Genomic DNA, 26,235 nt, shown 5'->3' with positions numbered 1-26,235 from the left:
CATTTATCTCTTGGGGATCTATGCCCCCTTTTCTAACCACAAAAAAATAACTTACAAAGTTCCATGGTAGCTAAGCCAATGCTCCAAGGTTATCCACTTCAACATCAAATGGAACATTTTCGAAGTCTCGTACAGACAGCTAAGAAAGGTAACAACACGCGTTTTCCTGATCGGGTGTGTAGGCTTTATTTTCATCAGAGACCACATCCACCAGCGGTTGTAATGCACAACTAATCACATCGTTCCTAGGAGCCGGCTCCAGTACCAACACCACCTTAGCCTCCAGAGCATGTAGCACCTCCTCATGGTCCCACGTCACCCTGGGCAGACTCGCATGCTGGTTCACTAGTGCCGCCCACCGCATCTTAGCCAGTCTCTGAAACTGAGAAAAAAAACACCGAGGGGGAAGCATCACCATCCTCACCCAGTCCGTGACTTAATGATTCCAGAGTATTTCCCCGCACGGTAATGAAAAGGAGGGGAATACCCTCATCCCAGTTCTTCTGGTACTGGGGAAAAACGTGAATCGTCCTGAGAGACTGGTAAAGCCACTCTACTGTACACTCAGAGTGATAGGGAAATTTAACCTTAAGTCTCTCAAAACTACATGACAATTTACATTATTATTATAATCAAGGGGGAAGCGCTAAACCCGGAGGGTTATACAGCGCCTGGGGGGGATGTGTAAGGCATTCAGGCTTAATTCGGGGAACTGGAGCACAGATCTGATTCCCTAAATCAAGAGCCCCTCACCAACATCAAGGAACCTTCCTTGAGGGGGACAATTTACAAAGCTGGACTTCTGGTTGGCTTGTTGAAAGCCTAGCTGACAAAATTTTACCAGAAATCTCAAAACCACACACACAAAATTATTAGAAAGAGGCAAGAACTCTGGTAACCTGGTAAAAACGTAAGTGCTCGGTAAACATTAATTATCCAGCTCTCCCTTCTCATTACTGAAATATTCTCCATTGGGAATCTGTAAAAAATTCAGAGCCTTATCCTCAAAAGGCTTTGAAAAGACCGCATAGTCATATATTCTGGAAAATAAACATGTGTTAAATTTCGGAACCACTTCCTCTGTAACAACTGGCAACTGAATAGCCTTCAGGGAGTCACCACATCCCTGGACCTCAACCAGCTGCTTCAGAGTCAGGGTATTCTCTCCCATGCCAGTACAGAGACCCGCCCCTAAACCAGGTTTGACCTGGCCCGATTCATCACTACCCAGAGTCTCCTGCAGGTAAGACTCAATGAACAGGCTCCCCAGGCCCAAATCGTCACCACAGTCAGGAGAGAGATCAAGGTGAGACACTGTTCTTCCCTTGCTCACCCAGCTACACATAGTACACACTGAAAAAATTTCACAATAACATTAGTTTTCACCTTAACATCTTATAAATCTGGGTCCCTCCAAACCAATGGAAATAAGTCACTCTGACTTTTTTGGGTTATCCTAGGTTCTCTACACATATGCTGATATGTATGATAATTCTATGTAACTGTATTTGTTTATACCTGAATAAACTTACTTACTTACTTATTTACTTACTCACTTTTGAGAAGACCCATAACATTGTTGCCTAGTAGTAGATCAACATCTGAAAAAGGTAAATCATCTGTAATACCTACAGGCAGGTAACCAGACTGGTAAACAGACGCTACCCACAATCTAATAAAACACAGCAAAGCACATAGGTACATGAAATGATTAATATATGCAGAGAGAATTATTACTAAATAACTCCTTAAATCACTAAATGTACACACAAAAATCAGGCAGAAATATTATTACACCTGAAAAAAGTTACTGCTAATAATCCTTCCTTTAAAGACTCTCCAGGTTTCAAATGTGAATTATCACTCTTAACGTGATAATTCTTCACTGCAGGTCCCTCATGTTACCACTTTGATGTCGTAACTTAAATAAAATGTTCCTGGCTCCTAAACGCTGCTCACACTGCTGTTTAGGGGCTATAAAATTACTCTGAAATACAGAGCAAACCTTGAGCCAGCATGTACTCCTATAAATTAAGCACGAGTGCTGATAATTAACGTTGAATAAGGACACAAAAACTCACCTCTACAAAATATATATAAAATATTAACAGTAACTTGTAAACAACTTATAACTAATGCAAAAAAAAAACCACACTCCAGTTCACATTAACTCACTAGCACACTGCTACTAATGAGTTAAACAAAATAAATGAACATTTATGAACAGGGAGACTCCATGACACCCCCCCCCTTTCTGCAGGCTACATAGCCTACAGTGGAAACGTTACTCTCAATAACACAGGCCCCTGTATAGTGGGCTTTACAAATAAACATGAGGGACTTAATCACAAATACCTATAACATACACTAAAAAAAAAAAAATACCAAAATTGCCTACGCAAACTACCGCCCAAACATGACTTCACCCCATGACCACCCGTCTGGTGCTGAACTAAACACACACCTCAACTGCTACTGTCCTGGCCACTGCCTGACTGACAGAAATAAAACGTGTTCGCTTTCCGTATACTTCACGGAAAATGACAAGATATATCTAACGTTATTTTAAATGAATATTTTTTTTTTTACAGTACTCCGTAATATGAAGTATTTCTTCAGCCACAGAATGGTTAGGAAGTGGAATAGCCTGACAAGTGATGTAGTGGGGGCAGGAACCATACATACATTTAAAACGAGGTATGATAAAACTCATGGAGCAGGGAGAGAGAGGACCAAGTAGCGGTCAGTGAAGAGGCGGGGCCAGGAGCAGTCTCGAGCCCTGCAACCAAAAATAGGTGAGTGTACACACACACACACGGGGCCAGGTGCTGAGTCTGGACACCTGCAACCACAACTAGGTGAGTACACTCATTCACACGCATCCATTCACATGCATACAATTCTTACCAAGATTCTAGCACTACAGTGGATGAAAGAAAACTTAATTGGAAATAAGCAACGAGTTACTGTTAGATATCGGAATGGACTAATGGCACGAGTGGAGTTTCTGAAGTGCCAGTCTATGGTTACAGATGTGAAGAAGCTGAAAAATACAAAGATTTGTAACAAATGTAGTCCCAGAGATGAGGGACATGATGACCAATGAGGAGAGGCTAAAGCAGCTAATATATGTATATATATATATATATATATATATATATATATATATATATATATATATATATATATATATATATATATATATATATATATACATGTATATATATATATATATATATATATATATATATATATATATATATATATATATATATATATATATATAATGATACAATAAGATCACAGTAAACAGGTGATATCAATATGCAAAACAACCACTGTGAAAATAGTGTAATTCCAAGCGCATTCCTGACTTCTCACATTATCAAGTCACGAAAGCGCTTGGAATTCCACTATTTTTTCAGTGGTTATTTTGCATATTATATATATATATATATATATATATATATATATATATATATATATATACATATATATATATATATACATACATAAATATATATATATATATATATATATATATATATATATATATTTTTTATTTTTTTTTTTTATTATCACACCGGCCGATTCCCACCAAGGCAGGGTGGCCCGAAGAAGAAAAACTTTCACCATCATTCACTCCATCACTGTCTTGCCAGAAGGGTGCTTTACACTACAGTTTTTAAACTGCAACATTAACACCCCTCCTTCAGAGTGCAGGCACTGTACTTCCCATCTCCAGGACTCAAGTCCGGCCTGCCGGTTTCCCTGAATCCCTTCATAAATGTTACTTTGCTCACACTCCAACAGCACGTCAAGTATTAAAAACCATTTGTCTCCATTCACTCCTATCAAACACGCTCACGCATGCCTGCTGGAAGTCCAAGCCCCTCGCACACAAAACCTCCTTTACCCCCTCCCTCCAACCCTTCCTAGGCCGACCCCTACCCCGCCTTCCTTCCACTACAGACTGATACACTCTTGAAGTCATTCTGTTTCGCTCCATTCTCTCTACATGTCCGAACCACCTCAACAACCCTTCCTCAGCCCTCTGGACAACAGTTTTGGTAATCCCGCACCTCCTCCTAACTTCCAAACTACGAATTCTCTGCATTATATTCACACCACACATTGCCCTCAGACATGACATCTCCACTGCCTCCAGCCTTCTCCTCGCTGCAACATTCATCACCCACGCTTCACACCCATATAAGAGCGTTGGTAAAACTATACTCTCATACATTCCCCTCTTTGCCTCCAAGGACAAAGTTCTTTGTCTCCACAGACTCCTAAGTGCACCACTCACTCTTTTTCCCTCATCAATTCTATGATTCACCTCATCTTTCATAGACCCATCCGCTGACACGTCCACTCCCAAATATCTGAATACGTTCACCTCCTCCATACTCTCTCCCTCCAATCTGATATTCAATCTTTCATCACCTAATCTTTTTGTTATCCTCATAACCTTACTCTTTCCTGTATTCACCTTTAATTTTCTTCTTTTGCACACCCTACCAAATTCATCCACCAATCTCTGCAACTTCTCTTCAGAATCTCCCAAGAGCACAGTGTCATCGGCAAAGAGCAGCTGTGACAACTCCCACTTTGTGTGTGATTCTTTATCTTTTAACTCCACGCCTCTTGCCAAGACCCTCGCATTTACTTCTCTTACAACCCCATCTATAAATATATTAAACAACCACGGTGACATCACACATCCTTGTCTAAGGCCTACTTTTACTGGGAAAAAATTTCCCTCTTTCCTACATACTCTAACTTGAGCCTCACTATCCTCGTAAAAACTCTTCACTGCTTTCAGTAACCTACCTCCTACACCATACACTTGCAACATCTGCCACATTGCCCCCCTATCCACCCTGTCATACGCCTTTTCCAAATCCATAAATGCCACAAAGACCTCTTTAGCCTTATCTAAATACTGTTCACTTATATGTTTCACTGTAAACACCTGGTCCACACACCCCCTACCTTTCCTAAAGCCTCCTTGTTCATCTGCTATCCTATTCTCCGTCTTACTCTTAATTCTTTCAATTATAACTCTACCATACACTTTACCAGGTAGTAGGTTGGTAGACAGCAACCACCCAGGGAAGTACTACCGTCCTGCCAGATGACTGTGAAACAAAAACCTGTAACTGTTTTGCATGATGGTAGGATTGCTGGTTTCTTTTTCTGTCTCATAAACACGCTAAGATAACAGGGATATCTTGCTACTCCTACTTACACTTTGGTCACACTTCACAGACACGCACATGCATATATATATATACATACATCTAGGTTTTTCTCCTTTTTCTAAATAGCTCTTGTTCTTTTTTATTTCTTCTATTGTCCATGGGGAAGTGGAAAAGAATCTTTCCTCCGTAAGCCATGCGTGTCGTATGAGGCGACTAAAATGCCGGGAGCAATGGGCTAGTAACCCCTTCTCCTGTATACAATTACTAAAAAAGAGAAGAAGAAAAACTTTATGAAAAACTTTATATATATATATATATATATATATATATATATATATATATATAATATAAATATATATATATTATCGTAATTAAGGACTCAATCATTACACTCATTAACTTGTTTATTATCCTCGTACTTATTTTCAGAATGCCTGATAATCTTATTAGTACGCGATATAATTTTCCTCGTGTGGAGAAATTTTCTCCAGAAGGGGAGTATCAGCCCCCTTCAGCCCCTTTCAGCCCCTTTCAGCCCTGAAAGGCCCAGCCCTCTCAGAAGGGGCACGCATCTTGTTTACTGCTACAGCGAGTAATTGATAGCAGATGCAGTATGAGTATGGGACGTGGTCGCTTCGACCGACGCTCCTTGCAGTGTTACAAAGTGTAGTTTAATAAGAGACAGTACATTTCTTACTTTAGCAGGACAATTAAGGAAAATCCTGCTCCCTCTTTATTACCATAGTAAAGATAGTGGACATTGTTGTCTATGCTTAAGACAGCAAGAATCAAACATTCAGCTTTACTTCATCGAGGAAGTGGCAAGGAAGCAAAAAGTACTAGGTCAGCTTTTTCTCTGTGCTAGGGGAGTAACGGCGTGGGGCGCTGTGGCGTCTTCAGACTACTTTTGACTCTACTGAGAGTGACACTGACGCCAGGATAACCAACAAAGAACGATCTGTGCGTTAGTGTGAACAAAGTGTCTCATAAAACACAATAAACACTTAAGAGAAGTGTGATCAGCTTCTTTAGTGATAAGATTGTGAACAACAAAGACAAATCTTGTGGAACATAGTGTACCAGTGTGCGTATTCCTAGACTATGGAAGACGTGGACATCCAAGGACACTTCAGCTTCTATCAAGTCACCGATATCTGTCGAAGGTGTGAAGAACACCATAGCTCACGCTACAAGACCAAGGTAGGTTACGAATTTCTTGTAGTATGGGGGACTGCACAGTTCTTGAGTCACAAGGAGTTTGTAATCAACCTATAGTCGGCAGCAAGGGGAGGACTTTTGAGTCCACACAAGTAAGTTTGTCAGCCATCAGTGAATGAAATATGCTGACATAACACCCCCTAGGGGTAATTTATAATCTTATAAATTATAACTCTTGACAGCCCGTTGAGAGATGACTTCGACAGCTTGTCAAGACCTCGTCTGCAGGGGCGGCTGTACAGGCGATGAGTTGTCTTTCTAAGTTAAGTACAAACTCTTTAAACTTAACTGGTAATGCCATTTCTCAACACCTCGCGCTGTTCATGTTGTTTTAGATTATATGTCACTGGGACAAGACTTGCTTCACCTTGAGTCATGTAACCTCTGTCAACTGAGCCTGGTGACTGACTCGGCCGGACTAGCGGCGTCAACATCACCAGTGTTCATAGCAGACGTGTTAGAAATCTGGTGATGTACTTCTCGGGTTACTTTCTCAGCCACACTGTCTGAATTCAGGCATGAACAAGTACTCAGACTCGAGGTGTCTGGTAGGTTTACTGTCTCATCATGGGAGGTGTAGGGTGAGGTGGAAGTCCTGTGGCTGTGATACTGAAGAATTGCGACACTTATGCAACACATGGGAATCTTTATTGAAGAAACGTTTCGCCACACAGTGGCTTCATCAGTCCAATACAAAGTAGAAGTGGGTAAGGAGAGTAGAAATTTGAGGTAATCAGTCCCTCAACCTGGAATCGATGTGTTCAGTCCATCACTCTTGTAGGAAGTGCAGCATAGGGCCAGAAAGGTGGCTTATATACTGCGGTGAGATGAGTTGAAGCAGGAGGAGGCGGGATCACAGTGGGACCTGCCACTAGTGTAAGTAGGTCGTCGTCCGAAGGTTGGGTAAGCGTTGAAGTCTTTGTACCAAGATCCCATGATGTTGCAGTGTCTGACAGATGTGACGAATGGTTTGAGGTTGAGGGACTGATTACCTCAAACTTCTACTCTCCTTACCCACTTCTATTTTGTATTTGACTGATGAAGTCACTGTGTGGCGAAACGTTTCTTCAATAAAGATTCCCATGTGTTGCATAAGTGTCTCAATTCTTCAGCTTGTCGGTTTTCAAAACCATTCGTCACGGCTGTGATACTGGCAAACCTCGCGCGGCAGTCAGTATGAGGAGCTGTGACTCCTGGAGTCTTATAATTCATACATTTTACTGCAACACTCTCTTGTTTTTTGAGAATATCATAACACTGTTGAGAAGGATGGGCCTTGGCACACATTGCACACCATTGTGACGTAGCTGGGCATTTCCAAGCAATGTGACCCCAGTGCTGATTAAGCGCTGCATGAGAGTAGATATAGGGTGTTGGAGTCCCTTGGTTAGTCCAGTCAGCCAGTATCAGATTATTAGGAAGTCGACTAGGGTTTGCAACTTGATCTGATGCCAGGAATTTAGAATCGGAGTGCTTACTGACATTGTGGATGACAATAAGCACTTAAGGTGCTCTTAGTGGGGCAGTTTGAAGTTCGATGTTAGCGTATTTATGAGTTTTTTTCTAAATGTTTAAGCATTAGTGACAAAGACCGAGTTGTTCTTATCATAATGAAGCTTAATCTTTTCTTCCAGATTGTGTAATGCAGCTTCGTAAATCTAAAAACTTGACCTCATGCTTAGTGTTGGCAGGTAAATCAAGCCTAACAGTTTTGCGTGGGATGTTGTTGCCTTCTAAGATTCTTGCAGCAAGTGTTCTTTAGAAACCTCTTTCTCTTTTTTAAAGCTTTCTTGCTATAATGTTCAAATCCACCATCACCATCTAATACGTTAACACCGTTCTTATAAAATAAGACACTTGTAGTTCAGTTGCTGGAACTGCTCGGTTACGGACTTTCGCGAGCTTCAGAACTTTGCATTTATCTACACTGAACTTCATCTGCTAATTTCTGACCACAAATTGCGTTTATCTAAATCCTTCTGAAGTTCAGTGACTTCTACACATGAATCAATTATCCTACCTATCTACTTCTCATAGGTGAATTTACTCAAATCATTAGTAATTCTCTTGTAAAGTAAAAGGACACAAGTGCAACTAATGTGACATTTTATTGTGGCAACGTTTCGCTCTCCAGGAGCTTTATCAAACCATTACAAACAATACAATAAAGCTCCTGGAGAGCAAAACGTTGCCACAATAAAATGTCACATTAGTTGCACTTGTGTCCTTTTACTTTACATATTGTCGGTAATTCTACCAACTTTATTACAGTAATTCTCTTGTCAAGGTCATTGATATATATTAACCAAGGGCCTAAAACTAATCGTTGTGGAACGCCACTAGTTACGGATCCCCACTCAGATTTTACTCCATTTATATACAAACCTCTCAAGGAAGGTTCCTTGATTCTGGTGAGGGGCTCTTGATCTAGGGAATTGGATCTGTGTTCCAGTTCCCTGAATTAAACCTGAATACCTTCCACATCCTCCCACAGGCTCTGTATGATCCTACGGGTTTAGTGCTTCCCCCTTGATTATAATAATATACACACTGCTTCCTGTTGGTGAGTCATCACTAGATCCATTGGCAGCACTTTTCTCCCCAGTGCCATGAGTTGCTGTTTTGTTTAACAGTCTCTGGTGCGATATTGTATCAAAAATCTTACTAACGCCTTGTCCCCTGATTTACAAATAGGAATTACATTGGCCAACTTCCACATATCAGACATTACACCTGTTTGAAAAGATATATTGAAAATCTTAATGGTTCGCAAAGTTCTGTCTTGCAGTCCTTAAGAACCTTTGAAAAAAGTTCATCAGGGTCCAGGGATTTATTTTGTTTGTCAGTCTACTTGTTTGATAACCATATCCCTAGTGACTATGATATTCCATAATTTATCTTCTTCAGGACCACTATAAAAATTAATTATTGGGATATTATTAGTGTCTTCCTGCATGAAAACCAAGAGAAAATAATGATTAAAAATCGAACACATTTCATTCTCCTTGTCACTAAGATTACCAGAGTTATTTTTAAGGGGATCTGTCTTATCTCTAACTTTTGTTCTATATACCTGGAACAAACCTTAGTTTTTTAAATCTCTAGCAACTTTAATTTCATAGTTCCGTTTAGCTTTTCTTATCCCTTTTTAAACCTCTCTCCTAATGTCAATATATTGATTCATAAATAACCCTCACCTCTTGATACGCCTATAAATTCCTTTCTTCTGCCCTAAAAGTTATCGTTCACCGGGAATCAAAATTTGAAGCCAATATAATTAGAAGTTATGATATTAAGATCCCACTAAACTTTGATGGTAGAAGAAAAATATTCATTGATAAAATTAAAAGAAAGATATTATAAATATTACTTAAGTGCTGAGTAATTCTCGGTGTTTTTTCTCGGATATATTCTATTTAAATCACCAACTAATGAAAAATATTTGGTATAATTTCTTTAATTAAAAAAATGGTACGCAGCTTGAAATCAAGAAAAAAATTCATTCAGCATAGACAAGCATTTAGGGTTTGAAACTGATCGGTAGAGAAATTCTCTAATTGTGAAATAGAAACCAATTTATCTCATAACATTTCAAAATCAAAATTAACATAGTTCAAAGTGAATGAAAACTTTTCTTAAATTACACCAATCCTGAAAATTTAAATGAAATCTATCAAAAAATAAATCAGTGAACCTAATGAGTTGAAGCTTTTTAACAAATTTAGCAAATTCTGAAATTTATAGTTACAGATTCTAATCTTATAGGATATTGTCCTTATAGCAGAGTTAGTATTTTGAAGCTGATCACGAGTATTATGTTACTGAAGAGAAATAGAAATCATTATCCTAATATATGCAATAAACAATGAAATCCAGACCAATGTTACAATATAACAATGTTACAATATAACAATGCGACCATTGTATTCAGGAAAGAACACGAACGATAAAACCGAACTAGTGAAGCTTTCTTTATTTATAAACCAAATGAAAGCCAGATTTTTGACGGAATGGAAACAAAATTTTTAGTCACTTAAAAGTGCTCTTTCACCTGTACGTAATTATAAGTTCTTGAGCAAATATTTATTGTATCCGTATAAATTATTATTATTAAAGATTCGCCGGTATTCTCCCGGCCCGGGCCTTTTCCAAGTGGTGGCCCGGCCTTGACTCCCTCTCTAGGAAGTGTCTGAGACTTAAGTCTGCCATGGGAGGAGGTACATGTACCCCCTCATCTTCGAGACCAACTGTCCCCAGGTCTAGCCACAAGCTAGGCCTCTCTGGTCTGCCATCCCCGCCCCAAGGGGACTAATCGTAATGAGAGTCTTGTGAGCTACAAGCTCTGGCTCAGGCACCTACCCTAGAAGGGCTGGGCATGGTGGCTCAGGCACCTACCCTACCCTAGAAGGGCTGGGCATGGTGGCTCAGGCACCTACCCTACCCTAGAAGGGCTGAGCATGGTGGCTCAGGCACCTACCCTACCCTAGAAGGGCTGAGCATAGTGGCTCAGGCACCTACCCTACCCTAGAAGGGCTGAGCATGGTGGCTCAGGCACCTACCCTACCCTAGAAGGGCTGGACATGGTGGCTCAGGCACCTACCCTACCCTAGAAGGGCTGAGCATAGTGGCTCAGGCACCTACCCTACCCTAGATGGGCTGAGCATGGTGGCTCAGGCACCTACCCTACACTAGAAGGGCTGAGCATGGTGGCTCAGGCACCTACCCTACCCTAGAAGGGCTGAGCATGGTGGCTCAGGCACCTACCTACCATAGAAGGGCTGGACATGGTGGCTCAGGCACCTACCCTACCCTAGAAGGGCTGAGCATGGTGGCTCAGGCACCTACCCTACCCTAGAAGGGCTGAGCATAGTGGCTCAGGCACATACCCTACCCTAGAATGGCTGAGCATGGTGGCTCAGGCACCTACCCTACCCTAGAAGAGCTGAGCATGGTGGCTCAGGCACCTACCCTACCCTAGAAGGGCTGAGCATGGTGGCTCAGGCACCTACCCTACCCTAGTAGGGCTGGACATGGTGGCTCAGGCACCTACCCTACCCTAGAAGGGCTGGGCATGGTGGGTCAGGCATATACCCTACTCTAGAAGGGATGGGAATGGTGGCTCAGGCACCTACCCTACCCTAGAAGGGCTGAGCATGGTGGCTCAGGCACCTACCCTACCCTAGAAGGGCTGAGCATGGTGGCTCAGGCACACACCCTACCCTAGAATGGCTGAGCATCGTGGCTCAGGCACCTACCCTACCCTAGAAGAGCTGAGCATGGTGGCTCAGGCACCTACCCTACCCTAGAATGGCTGGGCATGGTGGCTCAGGCACCTACCCTACCCTACAAGGGCTGGGCATGGAGGCTCAGGCACCTACCCTACCCTAGAAGGGCTGGGCATGGTGGCTCAGGCACCTACCCTACCCTAGAATAGCGGGGCATGGTGGCTCAGGCACCTACCCTACCCTAGAAGGGCTTGCCATGGTGGCTCAGGCACCTACCCTACCCTAGATTGGCTGAGCATGGTGGCTAAGGCACCTACCCTACCCTAGAAGGGCTGAGCATAGTGGCTCAGGCACCTACCCTACCCTAGAAGGGCTGAGCATAGTGGCTCAGGCACCTACCCTACCCTAGAAGGGCTGAGCATAGTGGCTCAGGCACCTACCCTACCCTAGATGGGCTGAGCATGGTGGCTCAGGCACCTACCCTACCCTAGAAGGGCTGAGCATGGTGACTCAGGCACCTACCCTACCCTAGAAGGGCTGAGCATGGTGGCTCAGGCACCTACCCTACCCTAGAAGGGCTGGACATGGTGGCTCAGGCACCTACCCTACCCTAGAAGGGCTGAGCATGGTGGCTCAGGCACCTACCCTACCCTAGAAGGGCTGAGCATGGTGGCTCAGGCACCTACCCTACCCTAGAATGGCTGAGCATGGTGGCTCAGGCACCTACCCTACCCTAGAAGAGGTGAGCATGGTGGCTCAGGCACCTACCCTACCCTAGAAGGGCTGGGCATGGTGGCTCAGGCACCTACCCTACCCTACAAGGGCTGGGCATGGAGGCTCAGGCACCTACCCTACCCTAGAAGGGCTGGGCATGGTGGCTCAGGCACCTACCCTACCCTAGAAGGGCTGGACATGGTGGCTCAGGCACCTACCCTACCCTAGAAGGGCTGAGCATGGTAGCTCAGGCACCTACCCTACCCTAGAAGGGCTGAGCATGGTGGCTCAGGCACCTACCCTACCCTAGAATGGCTGAGCATGGTGGCTCAGGCACCTACCCTACCCTAGAAGAGCTGAGCATGGTGGCTCAGGCACCTACCCTACCCAAGAATGGCTGGGCATGGTGGCTCAGGCACCAACCCTACCCTACAAGGGCTGGGCATGGAGGCTCAGGCACCTACCCTACCCTAGAAGGGCTGGGCATGGTGGCTCAGGCACCTACCCTACCCTAGAAGGGCTGGGCATGGTGGCTCAGGCACCTACCCTACCCTAGAAGGGCTGGGCATGGTGGCTCAGGAACCTACCCTACCCTAGAAGGGCTGAGCATGGTGGCTCAGGCACCTACCCTACCCTAGAAGGGCTGAGCATAGTGGCTCAGGCACCTACCCTACCCTAGAAGGGCTGAGCATAGTGGCTCAGGCACCTACCCTACCCTAGAAGGGCTGAGCATTGTGGCTCAGGCACCTACCCTACCCTAGAAGGGCTGAGCATGGTGGCTCAGGCACCTACCCTACCCTAGAAGGGCTGAGCATGGTGGCTCAGGCACCTACCCTACCCTAGAAGGGCTGAGCATGGTGGCTCAGGCACCTACCCTACCCTAGAAGGGCTGGACATGGTGGCTCAGGCACCTACCCTACCCTAGAAGGGCTGAGCACGGTGGCTCAGGCACCTACCCTACCCTAGAAGGGCTGAGCATGGTGGCTCAGGCACCTACCCTACCCTAGAATGGCTGAGCATGGTGGCTCAGGCACCTACCCTACCCTAGAAGAGCTCAGCATGGTGGCTCAGGCACCTACCCTACCCTAGAAGGGCTGGGCATGGTGGCTCAGGCACCTACCCTACCCTACAAGGGCTGGGCATGGAGGCTCAGGCACCTACCCTACCCTAGAAGGGCTGGGCATGGTGGCTCAGGCACCTACCCTACCCTAGAAGGGCTGGACATGGTGGCTCAGGCACCTACCCTACCCTAGAAGGGCTGAGCATGGTAGCTCAGGCACCTACCCTACCCTAGAAGGGCTGAGCATGGTGGCTCAGGCACCTACCCTACCCTAGAATGGCTGAGCATGGTGGCTCAGGCACCTACCCTACCCTAGAAGAGCTGAGCATGGTGGCTCAGGCACCTACCCTACCCTAGAATGGCTGGGCATGGTGGCTCAGGCACCTACCCTACCCTACAAGGGCTGGGCATGGAGGCTCAGGCACCTACCCTACCCTAGAAGGGCTGGGCATGGTGGCTCAGGCACCTACCCTACCCTAGAAGAGCTGAGCATGGTGGCTCAGGCACCTACCCTACCCTAGAAGGGCTGGGCACGGTGGCTCAGGCACCAACATTACCCTAAAAGGGCTGGGCATGGTGGCTCAGGCACCTACCCTTCCCTAGAAGGGCTGGACATGGTGGCTCAGGCACCTACCCTACCCTAGAAGGGTTGTACATGGTGGCTCATGCACCTACCCTACCCTAGAAGGGCTAGCCATGGTGGCTCAGGCACCTACCTTATCCTAGAAGTGCTGGACATGGTGGCTCAGGCACCTACCCTAGAAGTGCTGGACATGGTGGTTCAGGCACCTACCCTACCCTAGAAGGGCTGGCCATGGTGGCTCAGGCACCTACCCTACCCTAGAAGGGCTGGACATGGTGGCTCATGCACCTTCCCTACCCAAGAAAGGCTGGCCATGGTGGCTCAGGCACCTACCCTACCCTAGAAGGGCTGGACATGGTGGCTCACGCACCTACCCTACCCTAGAAGGGCTGGGCATGGTGGCTCAGGCACCTACCCTACCCTAGAAGGGCTGGACATGGTGGCTCAGGCACCTACCCTACCCTAGAAGGGCTGAGCATGGTAGCTCAGGCACCTACCCTACCCTAGAAGGGCTGAGCATGGTGGCTCAGGCACCTACCCTACCCTAGAATGGCTGAGCATGGTGGCTCAGGCACCTACCCTACCCTAGAAGAGCTGAGCATGGTGGCTCAGGCACCTACCCTACCCAAGAATGGCTGGGCATGGTGGCTCAGGCACCAACCCTACCCTACAAGGGCTGGGCATGGAGGCTCAGGCACCTACCCTACCCTAGAAGGGCTGGGCATGGTGGCTCAGGCACCTACCCTACCCTAGAAGGGCTGGGCATGGTGGCTCAGGCACCTACCCTACCCTAGAAGGGCTGGGCATGGTGGCTCAGGAACCTACCCTACCCTAGAAGGGCTGAGCATGGTGGCTCAGGCACCTACCCTACCCTAGAAGGGCTGAGCATAGTGGCTCAGGCACCTACCCTACCCTAGAAGGGCTGAGCATAGTGGCTCAGGCACCTACCCTACCCTAGAAGGGCTGAGCATAGTGGCTCAGGCACCTACCCTACCGTAGAAGGGCTGAGCATGGTGGCTCAGGCACCTACCCTACCCTAGAAGGGCTGAGCATGGTGGCTCAGGCACCTACCCTACCCTAGAAGGGCTGAGCATGGTGGCTCAGGCACCTACCCTACCCTAGAAGGGCTGGACATGGTGGCTCAGGCACCTACCCTACCCTAGAAGGGCTGAGCACGGTGGCTCAGGCACCTACCCTACCCTAGAAGGGCTGAGCATGGTGGCTCAGGCACCTACCCTACCCTAGAATGGCTGAGCATGGTGGCTCAGGCACCTACCCTACCCTAGAAGAGCTCAGCATGGTGGCTCAGGCACCTACCCTACCCTAGAAGGGCTGGGCATGGTGGCTCAGGCACCTACCCTACCCTACAAGGGCTGGGCATGGAGGCTCAGGCACCTACCCTACCCTAGAAGGGCTGGGCATGGTGGCTCAGGCACCTACCCTACCCTAGAAGGGCTGGACATGGTGGCTCAGGCACCTACCCTACCCTAGAAGGGCTGAGCATGGTAGCTCAGGCACCTACCCTACCCTAGAAGGGCTGAGCATGGTGGCTCAGGCACCTACCCTACCCTAGAATGGCTGAGCATGGTGGCTCAGGCACCTACCCTACCCTAGAAGAGCTGAGCATGGTGGCTCAGGCACCTACCCTACCCTAGAATGGCTGGGCATGGTGGCTCAGGCACCTACCCTACCCTACAAGGGCTGGGCATGGAGGCTCAGGCACCTACCCTACCCTAGAAGGGCTGGGCATGGTGGCTCAGGCACCTACCCTACCCTAGAAGAGCTGAGCATGGTGGCTCAGGCACCTACCCTACCCTAGAAGGGCTGGGCACGGTGGCTCAGGCACCAACATTACCCTAAAAGGGCTGGGCATGGTGGCTCAGGCACCTACCCTTCCCTAGAAGGGCTGGACATGGTGGCTCAGGCACCTACCCTACCCTAGAAGGGTTGTACATGGTGGCTCATGCACCTACCCTACCCTAGAAGGGCTAGCCATGGTGGCTCAGGCACCTACCTTATCCTAGAAGTGCTGGACATGGTGGCTCAGGCACCTACCCTAGAAGTGCTGGACATGGTGGTTCAGGCACCTACCCTACCCTAGAAGGGCTGGCCATGGTAGCTCAGGCACCTACCCTACCCTAGAAGGGATGGGCTTGGTGGCTCAGGCACCTTCCCTACCCAAGAAAAACTGGCCATGGTGGCTCAGGCACCTACCCTACACTAGAAGGGCTGGCGATGGTGGCTCAGGCACCTACCCTACCCTAGAAGGGCTGAGCATGGTGGCTCAGGCACCTACCATAACCTAGAAGGGCTGGACATGGTGGCTCAGGCACCTACCCTACCCAAGAAGGGCTGGACATGGTGGCTCACGCACCTACCCTACCCTAGAAGGGCTGGACATGGCTCAGGCACCTACCCTAGAAGGGCTGGACATGGTGGCTCATGCACCTACCCTACCCTAGAAGGGCTGGCCATGGGGGCTCAGGCACCTACCCTACCCTAGAAGGGCTGGACATGGTGGCTCAGGCACCTACCTTACACTAGAAGGGATGGGCATGGTGGCTCAGGCACCTTCCCTACTTAAGAAGGGCTGGCCATGGTGGCTCAGGCACCCACCATAACCTAGAAGGGCAGGGCATGGTGGCTCAGGCACCTACCCTACCCTAGAAGGGCTTGCCATGGGGGCTCAGGCACCAACCCTACCCTAGATGGGCTGAGCATGGTGGCTCAAGCACCTACCCTACCCTAGAAGGGCTGAGCATGGTGACTCAGGCACCTACCCTACCCTAGAAGGGCTGAGCATGGTGGCTCAGGCACCTACCCTACCCTAGAAGGGCTGGGCATGGTGGCTCAGGCACCTACCCTACCCTAGAAGGGCTGTGCATGGTGGCTCAGGCACCTACCCTACCCTAGAAGGGCTGGGCATGGTGGCTCAGGCACCTACCCTACCCTAGAAGGGCTGAGCATGGTGGCTCAGGCACCTACCCTACCCTAGAAGGGCTGGGCATGGTGGCTCAGGCACCTACCCTACCCTAAAAGGGCTGGGCATGGTGGCTCAGGCACCTACCCTACCCTAGAAGGGCTGGACATGGTGGCTCAGGCACCTACCCTACCCTACAAGGGCTGGGCATGGTGGCTCAGGCACCTACCTTGCCCTAGAAGGGCTGAGCATGGTGGCTCAGGCACCTACCCTACCCTACAAGGGCTAGACACGGTGGCTCAGGCACCTACCCTACCCTACCCTAGAAGGGCTGGACATGGTGGCTCAGGCACCTACCCTACAAGGGCTGGGCATGGTGGCTCAGGCACCTACTCTACCCTAGAAGGGCTGGACATGGTGGCTCAGGCACCTACCTTACCCTAGAAGGGCTGGACATGGTGGGTCAGGCACCTACCCTACCCTAGAAGGGCTGGACATGGTGGCTCACACACCTACCCTACCCTAGAAGTGCTGGACATGGTGGCTCAGGCACCTACTCTACCCTAGAAGTGCTGGACATGGTGGCTCAGGCACCTACCCTACCCTAGAAGGGCTGGACATGGTGGGTCACGCACCTACCCTACCCTAGAAGGGCTGGCCATGGTTGCTCAGGCACCTACCCTATCCTAGAAGTGCTGGACATGGTGGCTCAGGCACCTACCCTACCCTAGAAGTGTTGGACATGGTGAATCAGGCACCTACCCTACCGTAGAAGGGCTGGACATGGTGGCTCAGGCACCTACCCTACCCTAGAAGGGCTGGACATGGTGGCTCATGCACCTACCCTACCCTAGAAGGGCTGGCCATGGTGGCTCAGGCACCTACCCTACCCTAGAAGGGCTGGACATGGTGGCTCAGGCACCTACCCTACCCTAGAAGTGCTGGACATGGTGGCTCAGGCACCTACCCTACCCTAGAAGGGCTGGACATGGTGGCTCAGGCACCTACCCTACCCTAGAAGTGCTGGACATGGTGGCTCAGGCACCTACCCTACCCTAGAAGGGCTGGACATCATGGCTCAGGCACCTGCCCTACCCTAGAAGTGCTGGACATGGTGGCTCAGGCACCTACCCTACCCTAGAAGGGCTGGACATGGTGGCTCATGCACCTACCCTACCCTAGAAGGGCTGGCCATGGTCGCTCAGGCACCTACCCTACCCTAGAAGGGCTTGACATGGTGGCTCAGGCACCTACCCTACCCTAGAAGGGCTGGGCATGGTGGCTCAGGCACCTACCCTACCCTAGAAGGGCTGGGCACGGTGGATCAGGCACCTACCCTACCCTAGAAGGGATGGACATGGTGGCTCAGGCACCTACCCTACCCTAGAAGGGCTGGACATGGTGTCTCAGGCACCTACCCTACCCTAGAAGGGCTGGGCATGGTGGCTCAGGCACCTACCCTACCCTAGAAGGGCTGGACATGGTGGCTCAGGCACCTACCCTACCCTAGAAGGGCTGGGCATGGTGGCTCAGGCACCTACCCTGTCCTAGAAGGGCTGGGCATAGTGGCTCAGGCACCTACCCTACCCTAGAAGGGCTGGGCATGGTGGCTCAGGCACCTACCCTACCCTACAAGGGCTGGGCATGGTGGCTCAGGCACCTACCCTACCCTAGAAGGGCTGGGCATGTTGGCTCAGGCACCTACCCTACCCTAGAAGAGCTGAGCATGGTGGCTCAGGCACCTACCCTACCCGAGAATGGCTGGGCATGGTGGCTCAGGCACCTACCCTACCCTACAAGGGCTGGGCATGGAGGCTCAGGCACCTACCCTACCCTAGAAGGGCTGGGCATGGTGGCTCAGGCACCTACCCTACCCTAGAAGAGCTGAGCATGGTGGCTCAGGCACCTACCCTACCCTAGAAGGGCTGGGCACGGTGGCTCAGGCACCAACCCTACCCTAAAAGGGCTGGGCATGGTTGCTCAGGCACCTACACTACCCTAGAAGGGCTGGACATGGTGGCTCAGGCACCTACCCTACCCTAGAAGGGTTGGACATGGTGGCTCATGCACCTACCCTACCCTAGAAGTGCTAGCCATGGTGGCTCAGGCACCTACCCTATCCTAGAAGTGCTGGACATGGTGGCTCAGGCACCTACCCTAGAAGTGCTGGACATGGTGGCTCAGGCACCTACCCTACCCTGGAAGGGCTGGCCATGGTGGCTCAGGCACCCACCCTACCCTAGAAGGGCTGGACATGGTGGCTCACGCACCTACCCTACCCTAGAAGGGCTGGCCATGGTGGCTCAGGCACCTACCCTACCCTAGATGGGCTGGACATGGTGGCTCATACACCTACCCTACCCTAGAAGTGCTGGACTTGGTGGCTCAAGCACCTACCCTACCCTAGAAGGGCTGGACATGGCTCAGGCACCTACCCTAGAAGGGCTGGACATGGTGGCTCAGGCAACTACCCTACCCTAGAAGGGCTGGACATGGTGGTTCAGGCACCTACCCTACCCTAGAAGGGCTGGCCATGGTGGCTCAGGCACCTACCCTACCCTAGAAGGGATGGACATGGTGGCTCAGGCACCTACCCTACCCAAGAAGGGCTGGACATGGTGGCTCAGGCACCTACCCTACCCTAGAAGGGCTGGACATGGTGGCTCAGGCACCTACCCTACCCTAGAAGGGCTGGGCATGGTGGCTCAGGCACCTACCCTACCCTAGAAGGGCTGAGCATGGTGGCTCAGGCACCTACCCTACCCTAGAAGGGCTGAGCATGGTGGGTCAGGCACCTACCCTACCCTAGATGGGCTGAGCAGGGTGGCTCAGGCACCTACCCTACACAAGAAAGGCTGAGCATGGTGGCTCAGGCACCTACCCTACCCTAGAAGGGTTGGGCATGGTGGCTCAGGCATCTACCCTACCCTAGAAGGGCTGTGCATGGTGGCTCAGGCACCTACCCTACCCTAGAAGGGCTGGACATGGTGGCTCAGTCACCTACCCTACCCTAGAAAGGCTTTCCATGGTGGCTCAGGCCCCTACCCTACTTTAGAAGGGCTGGGTCATGGTGGCTAAGGCATCTACCCAACCCTAAAAGGGCTGGACATGGTGGCTCAGGCACCTACCCTACCATAGAAAGGCTGGACATGGTGGCTCAGGCACCTACCCTACCCTACAAGGGCTGGGCATGGTGGCTCAGGCAACTACCTTGCCCTAGAAGGGCTGAGCATGGTGGCTCAGGCACCTACCCTACCCTACAAGGGCTAGACAAGGTGGCTCAGGCACCTACCCTACCCTACCCTAGAAGGGCTGGACATGGTGGCTCAGGCACCTACCCTACAAGGGCTGGGCATGGTGGCTCAGGCACCTACCCTACCCTAGAAGGGCTGGACATGGTGGCTCAGGCACCTACCTTACCCTAGAAGGGCTGGACATGGTGGGTCAGGCACCTACACTACCCTAGAAGGGCTGGACATGGTGGCTCACACACCTACCCTACCCTAGAAGTGCTGGACATGGTATCTCAGGCACCTACTCTACCCTAGAAGTGCTGGACATGGTGGCTCAGGCACCTACCCTAACCTAGAAGGGCTGGACATGGTGGGTCACGCACCTACCCTACCCTAGAAGGGCTGGCCATGGTGGCTCAGGCACCTACCCTATCCTAGAAGTGCTGGACATGGTGGCTCAGGCACCTACCCTACCCTAGAAGTGTTGGACATGGTGGCTCAGGCACCTACCCTACCGTTGAAGGGCTGGACATGGTGGCTCAGGCACCTACCCTACCCTAGAAGGGCTGGACATGGTGGCTCATGCACCTACCCTACCCTAGAAGGGCTGGCCATGGTGGCTCAGGCACCTACCCTACCCTAGAAGGGCTGGACATGGTGGCTCAGGCACCTACCCTACCCTAGAAGTGCTGCACATGGTGGCTCAGGCACCTACCCTACCCTAGAAGGGCTGGACATGGTGGCTCAGGCACCTACCCTACCCTAGAAGTGCTGGACATGGTGGCTCAGGCACCTACCCTACCCTAGAAGGGCTGGACATCATGGCTCAGGCACCTGCCCTACCCTAGAAGTGCTGGACATGGTGGCTCAGGCACCTACCCTACCCTGGAAGGGCTGGACATGGTGGCTCAGGCACCTACCCTACCCTAGAAGGGCTGGCCATGGTCGCTCACGCACCTACCCTACCCTAGAAGGGCTTGACATGGTGGCTCAGGCACCTACCCTACCCTAGAAGGGCTGGGCATGGTGGCTCAGGCAGCTACCCTACCCTAGAAGGGCTGGGCACGGTGGATCGGGCACCTACCCTACCCTAGAAGGGCTGGACATGGTGGCTCAGGCACCTACCCTACCCTAGAAGGGCTGGACATGGTGTCTCAGGCACCTACCCAACCCTAGAAGGGCTGGGCATGGTGGCTCAGGCACCTACCCTACCCTAGAAGGGCTGGACATGGTGGCTCAGGCACCTACCCTACCCTAGAAGGGCTGGGCATGTTGGCTCAGGCACCTACCCTACCCTACAAGGGCTGGGCATGGAGGCTCAGGCACCTACCCTACCCTAGAAGGGCTGGGCATGGTGTCTCAGGCACCTACCCTACCCTAGAAGAGCTGAGCATGGTGGCTCAGGCACCTACCCTACCCTAGAATGGCTGGGCATTGTGGCTCAGGCACCTACCCTACCCTACAAGGGCTGGGCATGGAGGCTCAGGCACCTACCCTACCCTAGAAGGGCTGGGCATGGTGGCTCAGGCACCTACCCTACCCTAGAAGAGCTGAGCATGGTGGCTCAGGCACCTACCCTACCCTAGAAGGGCTGGGCACGGTGGCTCAGGCACCAACCCTACCCTAAAAGGGCTGGGCATGGTTGCTCAGGCACCTACACTACCCTAGAAGGGCTGGGCATGGTGGCCCAGGCACCTACCCTACCCTAGAAGGGTTGGACATGGTGGCTCATGCACCTACCCTACCCTAGAAGGGCTAGCCATGGTGGCTCAGGCACCTACCCTATCCTAGAAGTGCTGGACATGGTGGCTCAGGCACCTACCCTAGAAGTGCTGGACATGGTGGGTCAGGCACCTACCCTACCCTGGAAGGGCTGGCCATGGTGGCTCAGGCACCCACCCTACCCTAGAAGGGCTGGACATGGTGGCTCACGCACCTACCCTACCCTAGAAGGGCTGGCCATGGTGGCTCAGGCACCTACCCTACCCTAGAAGGGCTGGACATGGTGGCTCAGGCACCTACCCTACCCTAGAAGTGCTGGACATGGTGGCTCAAGCACCTACCCTACCCTAGAAGAGCTGGACATGGCTCAGGCACCTACCCTAGAAGGGCTGGACATGGTGGCTCAGGCACCTACCCTACCCTAGAAGGGCTGGACATGGTGGCTCAGGCACCTACCCTACCCTAGAAGGGCTGGCCATGGTGGCTCAGGCACCTACCCTACCCTAGAGGGGATGGACATTGTGGCTCAGGCACCTACCCTACCCAAGAAGGGCTGGACATGGTGGCTCAGGCACCTACCCTACCCTAGAAGGGCTGGACATGGTGGCTCAGGCACCTACCCTACCCTAGAAGGGCTGGGCATGGTGGCTCAGGCACCTACCCTACCCTAGAAAGGCTGAGCATGGTGGCTCAGGCACCTCCCCTACCCTAGAAGGGCTGAGCATGGTGGCTCAGGCACCTACCCTACCCTAGAAGGGCTATGCATGGTGGCTCAGGCACCTACCCTACCCTAGAAGGGCTGATCATGGTGGCTCAGGCACCTACCCAACCCTAGAAGGGCTGGGCATGGTGGCTCAGGCACCTACCCTACCCTACAAGGGCTGGGCATGGTGGCTCAGGCACCTACCCTACCCTCGAAGGGCTGAGCATGGTGGCTCAGGCACCTAACCTACCCTAGAAGGGCTGGGCGTGGTGGCTCAGGCACCTACCCTACCCTAAAAGGGCTGGGCATGGTGGCTCAGGCACCTACCCTACCCTAGAAGGGCTGGACATGGTGGCTCAGGCACCTACCCTACCCTACAAGGGCTGGGCATGGTGGCTCAGGCACCTACCTTGCCCTAGGAGAGCTGAGCATGGTGGCTCAGGCACCTACCCTACCCTACAAGGGCTAGACATGGTGGCTCAGGCACCTACCCTACCCTACCCTAGAAGGGCTGGACATGGTGGCTCAGGCACCTACCCTACAAGGGCTGGGCATGGTGGCTGAGGCACCTACCCTACCCTAGAAGGGCTGGACATGGTGCCTCAGGCACCTACCCTACCCTAGAAGGGCTGGACATGGTGGTTCAGGCACCTCCCCTACCCTAGAAGGGCTGGACATGGTGGCTCACGCACCTACTCTACCCTAGAAGTGCTGGACATGGTGGCTCAGGCACCTACTCTACCCTAGAAGTGCTGGACACGGTGGCTCAGGCACCTACCCTACCCTACCCTAGAAGGGCTGGACATGATGGGTCACGCACCTACCCTACCCTAGAAGGGCTGGACATGGTGGCTCACGCACCTACCCTACCCTAGAAGGGCTGGCCATGGTGGCTCAGGCACCTACCCTACCCTAGAAGGGCTGGACATGGTGGCTCAGGCACCTACCCTACCCTAGAAGTGCTGGACTTGGTGGCTCAAGCACCTACCCTACCTAGAAGGGCTGGACATGGCTCAGGCACCTACCCTAGAAGGGCTGGACATGGTGGCTCAGGCACCTACCCTACCCTAGAAGGGCTGGACATGGTGGCTCAGGCACCTACCCTACCCTAGAAGGGCTGGCCATGGTGGCTCAGGCACCTACACTACCCCAGAAGGGATGGACATGGTGGCTCAGGCACCTACCCTACCCTAGAAGGGCTGGACATGGTGGCTCAGGCACCTACCCTACCCTTGAAGTCCTGGACATGGTGGCTCAGGCACCTACCCTACCCTAGAAGGGCTATGCATGGTGGCTCAGGCACCTACCCTACCCTAGAAGGGCTGAGCATGGTGGCTCAGGCACCTACCCTACCCTAGAAGGGCTGAGCATGGTGGCTCAGGCACCTACCCTACCCTAGAAGGGCTGAGCATCGTGGCTCAGGCACCTACCCTACCCTAGAAGGGCTGAGCATGGTGGCTCAGGCACCTACCCTACCCTCGAAGGGCTGGGCATGGTGGCTCAGGCACCAACCCTACCCTAGAAGGGCTGTGCATGGTGGCTCAGGCACCTACCCTACCCTACAAGGGCTGGGCATGGTGGCTCAGGCACCTACCCTACCCTAGAAGGGCTGAGCATGGTGGCTCAGGCACCTACCATAACCTAGAATAGCGGGGCATGGTGGCTCAGGCACCTACCCTACCCTAGAAGGGCTTGCCATGGTGGCTCAGGCACCTACCCTACCCTAGAAGGGCTGGACATGGTGGCTCAGGCACCTACCCTACCCTACAAGGGCTAGACACTGTGGCTCAGGCACCTACCCTACCCTACCGTAGAAGGGCTGGACATGGTGGCTCAGGCACCTACCCTACAAGAGCTGGGCATGGTGGCCCAGGCACCTACCCTACCCTAGAAGGGCTTGCCATGGTGGCTCTGGCACCTATCGTACCCTAGAAGGGCTGAGCATGGTGGCTCAGGCACCTGCCTTACCCTACAAGGGCTGGCCATGGTGGCTCAGGCACCTACCCTACCCTAGAAGGGCTGGGCATGGTGGCTCAGGCACCTACCTTGCCCTAGAAAGGCTGAGCATGGTGGCTCAGGCACCTACCCTACCCTACAAGGGCTAGACACTGTGGCTCAGGCACCTACCCTACCCTACCGTAGAAGGGCTGGACATGGTGGCTCAGGCACCTACCCTACAAGGGCTGGGCATGGTGGCTCAGGCACCTACCCTACCCTAGAAGGGCTGGACATGGTGGCTCAGGCACCTACCTTACCCTAGAAGGGCTGGACATGGTGGGTCAGGCACCTACCCTACCCTAGAAGGGCTGGACATGGTGGCTCACACACCTACCCTACCCTAGAAGTGCTGGACATGGTGGCTCAGGCACCTACTCTACCCTAGAAGTGCTGGACATGGTGGCTCAGGCACCTACCCCACCCTAGAAGGGCTGGACATGGTGGGTCACGCACCTACCCTACCCTAGAAGGGCTGGCCATGGTGGCTCAGGCACCTACCCTATCCTAGAAGTGCTGGACATGGTATCTCAGGCACCTACCCTACCCTAGAAGTGTTGGACATGGTGGCTCAGGCACCTACCCTACCATAGAAGGGCTGGAAATTGTGGCTCAGGCACCTACCCTACCCTAGATGGGCTGGACGTGGTGGCTGATGCACCTACCCTACCCTAGAAGGTCTGAGCATGGTGGCTCAGGTACCTACCCTACCCTAGAAGGGCTGGACATGGTGGCTCAGGCACCTACCCTTCCCTAGACGTGCTGGCCATGGTGGCTCAGGCCCCTACCCTACCCTAGACGGGCTGGCCATTGGGGCTCTGGCTCCTTCCCTACCCTAGAAGTGCTGGACATGGTGGCTCAGGCACCTACCCTACCCTAGAAGGGCTGGACATCATGGCTCAGGCACCTGCCCTACCCTAGAAGTGCTGGCCAGGGTGGCTCAGGCACCTACCCTACCCTAGAAGGGCTGGACATGGTGGCTCCGGCACCTACCCTACCCTAGAAGGGCTGCCCATGGTCGCTCACGCACCTACCCTACCCTAGAAGGGCTTGACATGGTGGCTCAGGCACTTACCCTACCCTAGAAGGGCTGGGCATGGTGGCTCAGGCACCTACCCTTCCCTAGAAGGGCTGGGCACGGTGGATCAGGCACCTACCCTACCCTAGAAGGGCTGGACATGGTGGTTCAGGCACCTACCCTACCCTAGAAGGGCTGGACATGGTGTCTCAGGCACCTACCCTACCCTAGAAGGGCTGGGCATGGTGGCTCAGGCACCTACCCTACCCTAGAAGGGCTGGACATGGTGGCTCAGGCACCTACCCTACCCTAGAAGGGCTGGGCATGGTGGCTCAGGCACCTACCATGTCCTAGAAGGGCTGGGCATAGTGGCTCAGGCACCTACCCTACCCTAGAAGGGCTGGGCATGGTGGCTCAGGCACCTACCCTACCCTACAAGGGCTGGGCATGGAGGCTCAGGCACCTACCCTACCCTAGAAGGGCTGGGCATGGTGGCTCAGGCACCTACCCTACCCTAGAAGAGCTGAGCATGGTGGCTCAGGCACCTACCCTACCCTAGAATGGCTGGGCATGGTGGCTCAGCCACCTACCCTACCCTACAAGGGCTGGGCATGGAGGCTCAGGCACCTACCCTACCCTA

At 51.9% G+C, this 26,235-nt stretch overlaps 1 protein-coding gene across 1 annotated transcript in view; it reads right to left on the bottom strand.

Annotated features, from left to right (window-relative positions):
• LOC128703726 (uncharacterized) overlaps window positions 1-26,235 on the bottom strand; it is a 49,498-nt gene that overhangs the window by 9,101 nt on the left and 14,162 nt on the right. Inside the window, exons 4-5 of the mRNA XM_053798500.2 lie at window positions 1,557-1,672; window positions 958-1,353 (exon numbers count right to left, since the gene is read on the bottom strand). Of these exons, the coding sequence (XP_053654475.2) occupies window positions 958-1,353; window positions 1,557-1,672 (512 nt within the window). The remainder of the gene's footprint in view (window positions 1-957; window positions 1,354-1,556; window positions 1,673-26,235) is intronic.

Source organism: Cherax quadricarinatus, chromosome 76 (assembly GCF_038502225.1).
Source record: "Cherax quadricarinatus isolate ZL_2023a chromosome 76, ASM3850222v1, whole genome shotgun sequence".
In the NCBI taxonomy this organism is placed as follows: domain Eukaryota; kingdom Metazoa; phylum Arthropoda; class Malacostraca; order Decapoda; family Parastacidae; genus Cherax; species Cherax quadricarinatus.
The sequence above is the reverse complement of the archived record's forward strand: the minus strand, read 5'-3'. Positions and strand labels throughout refer to the sequence as shown.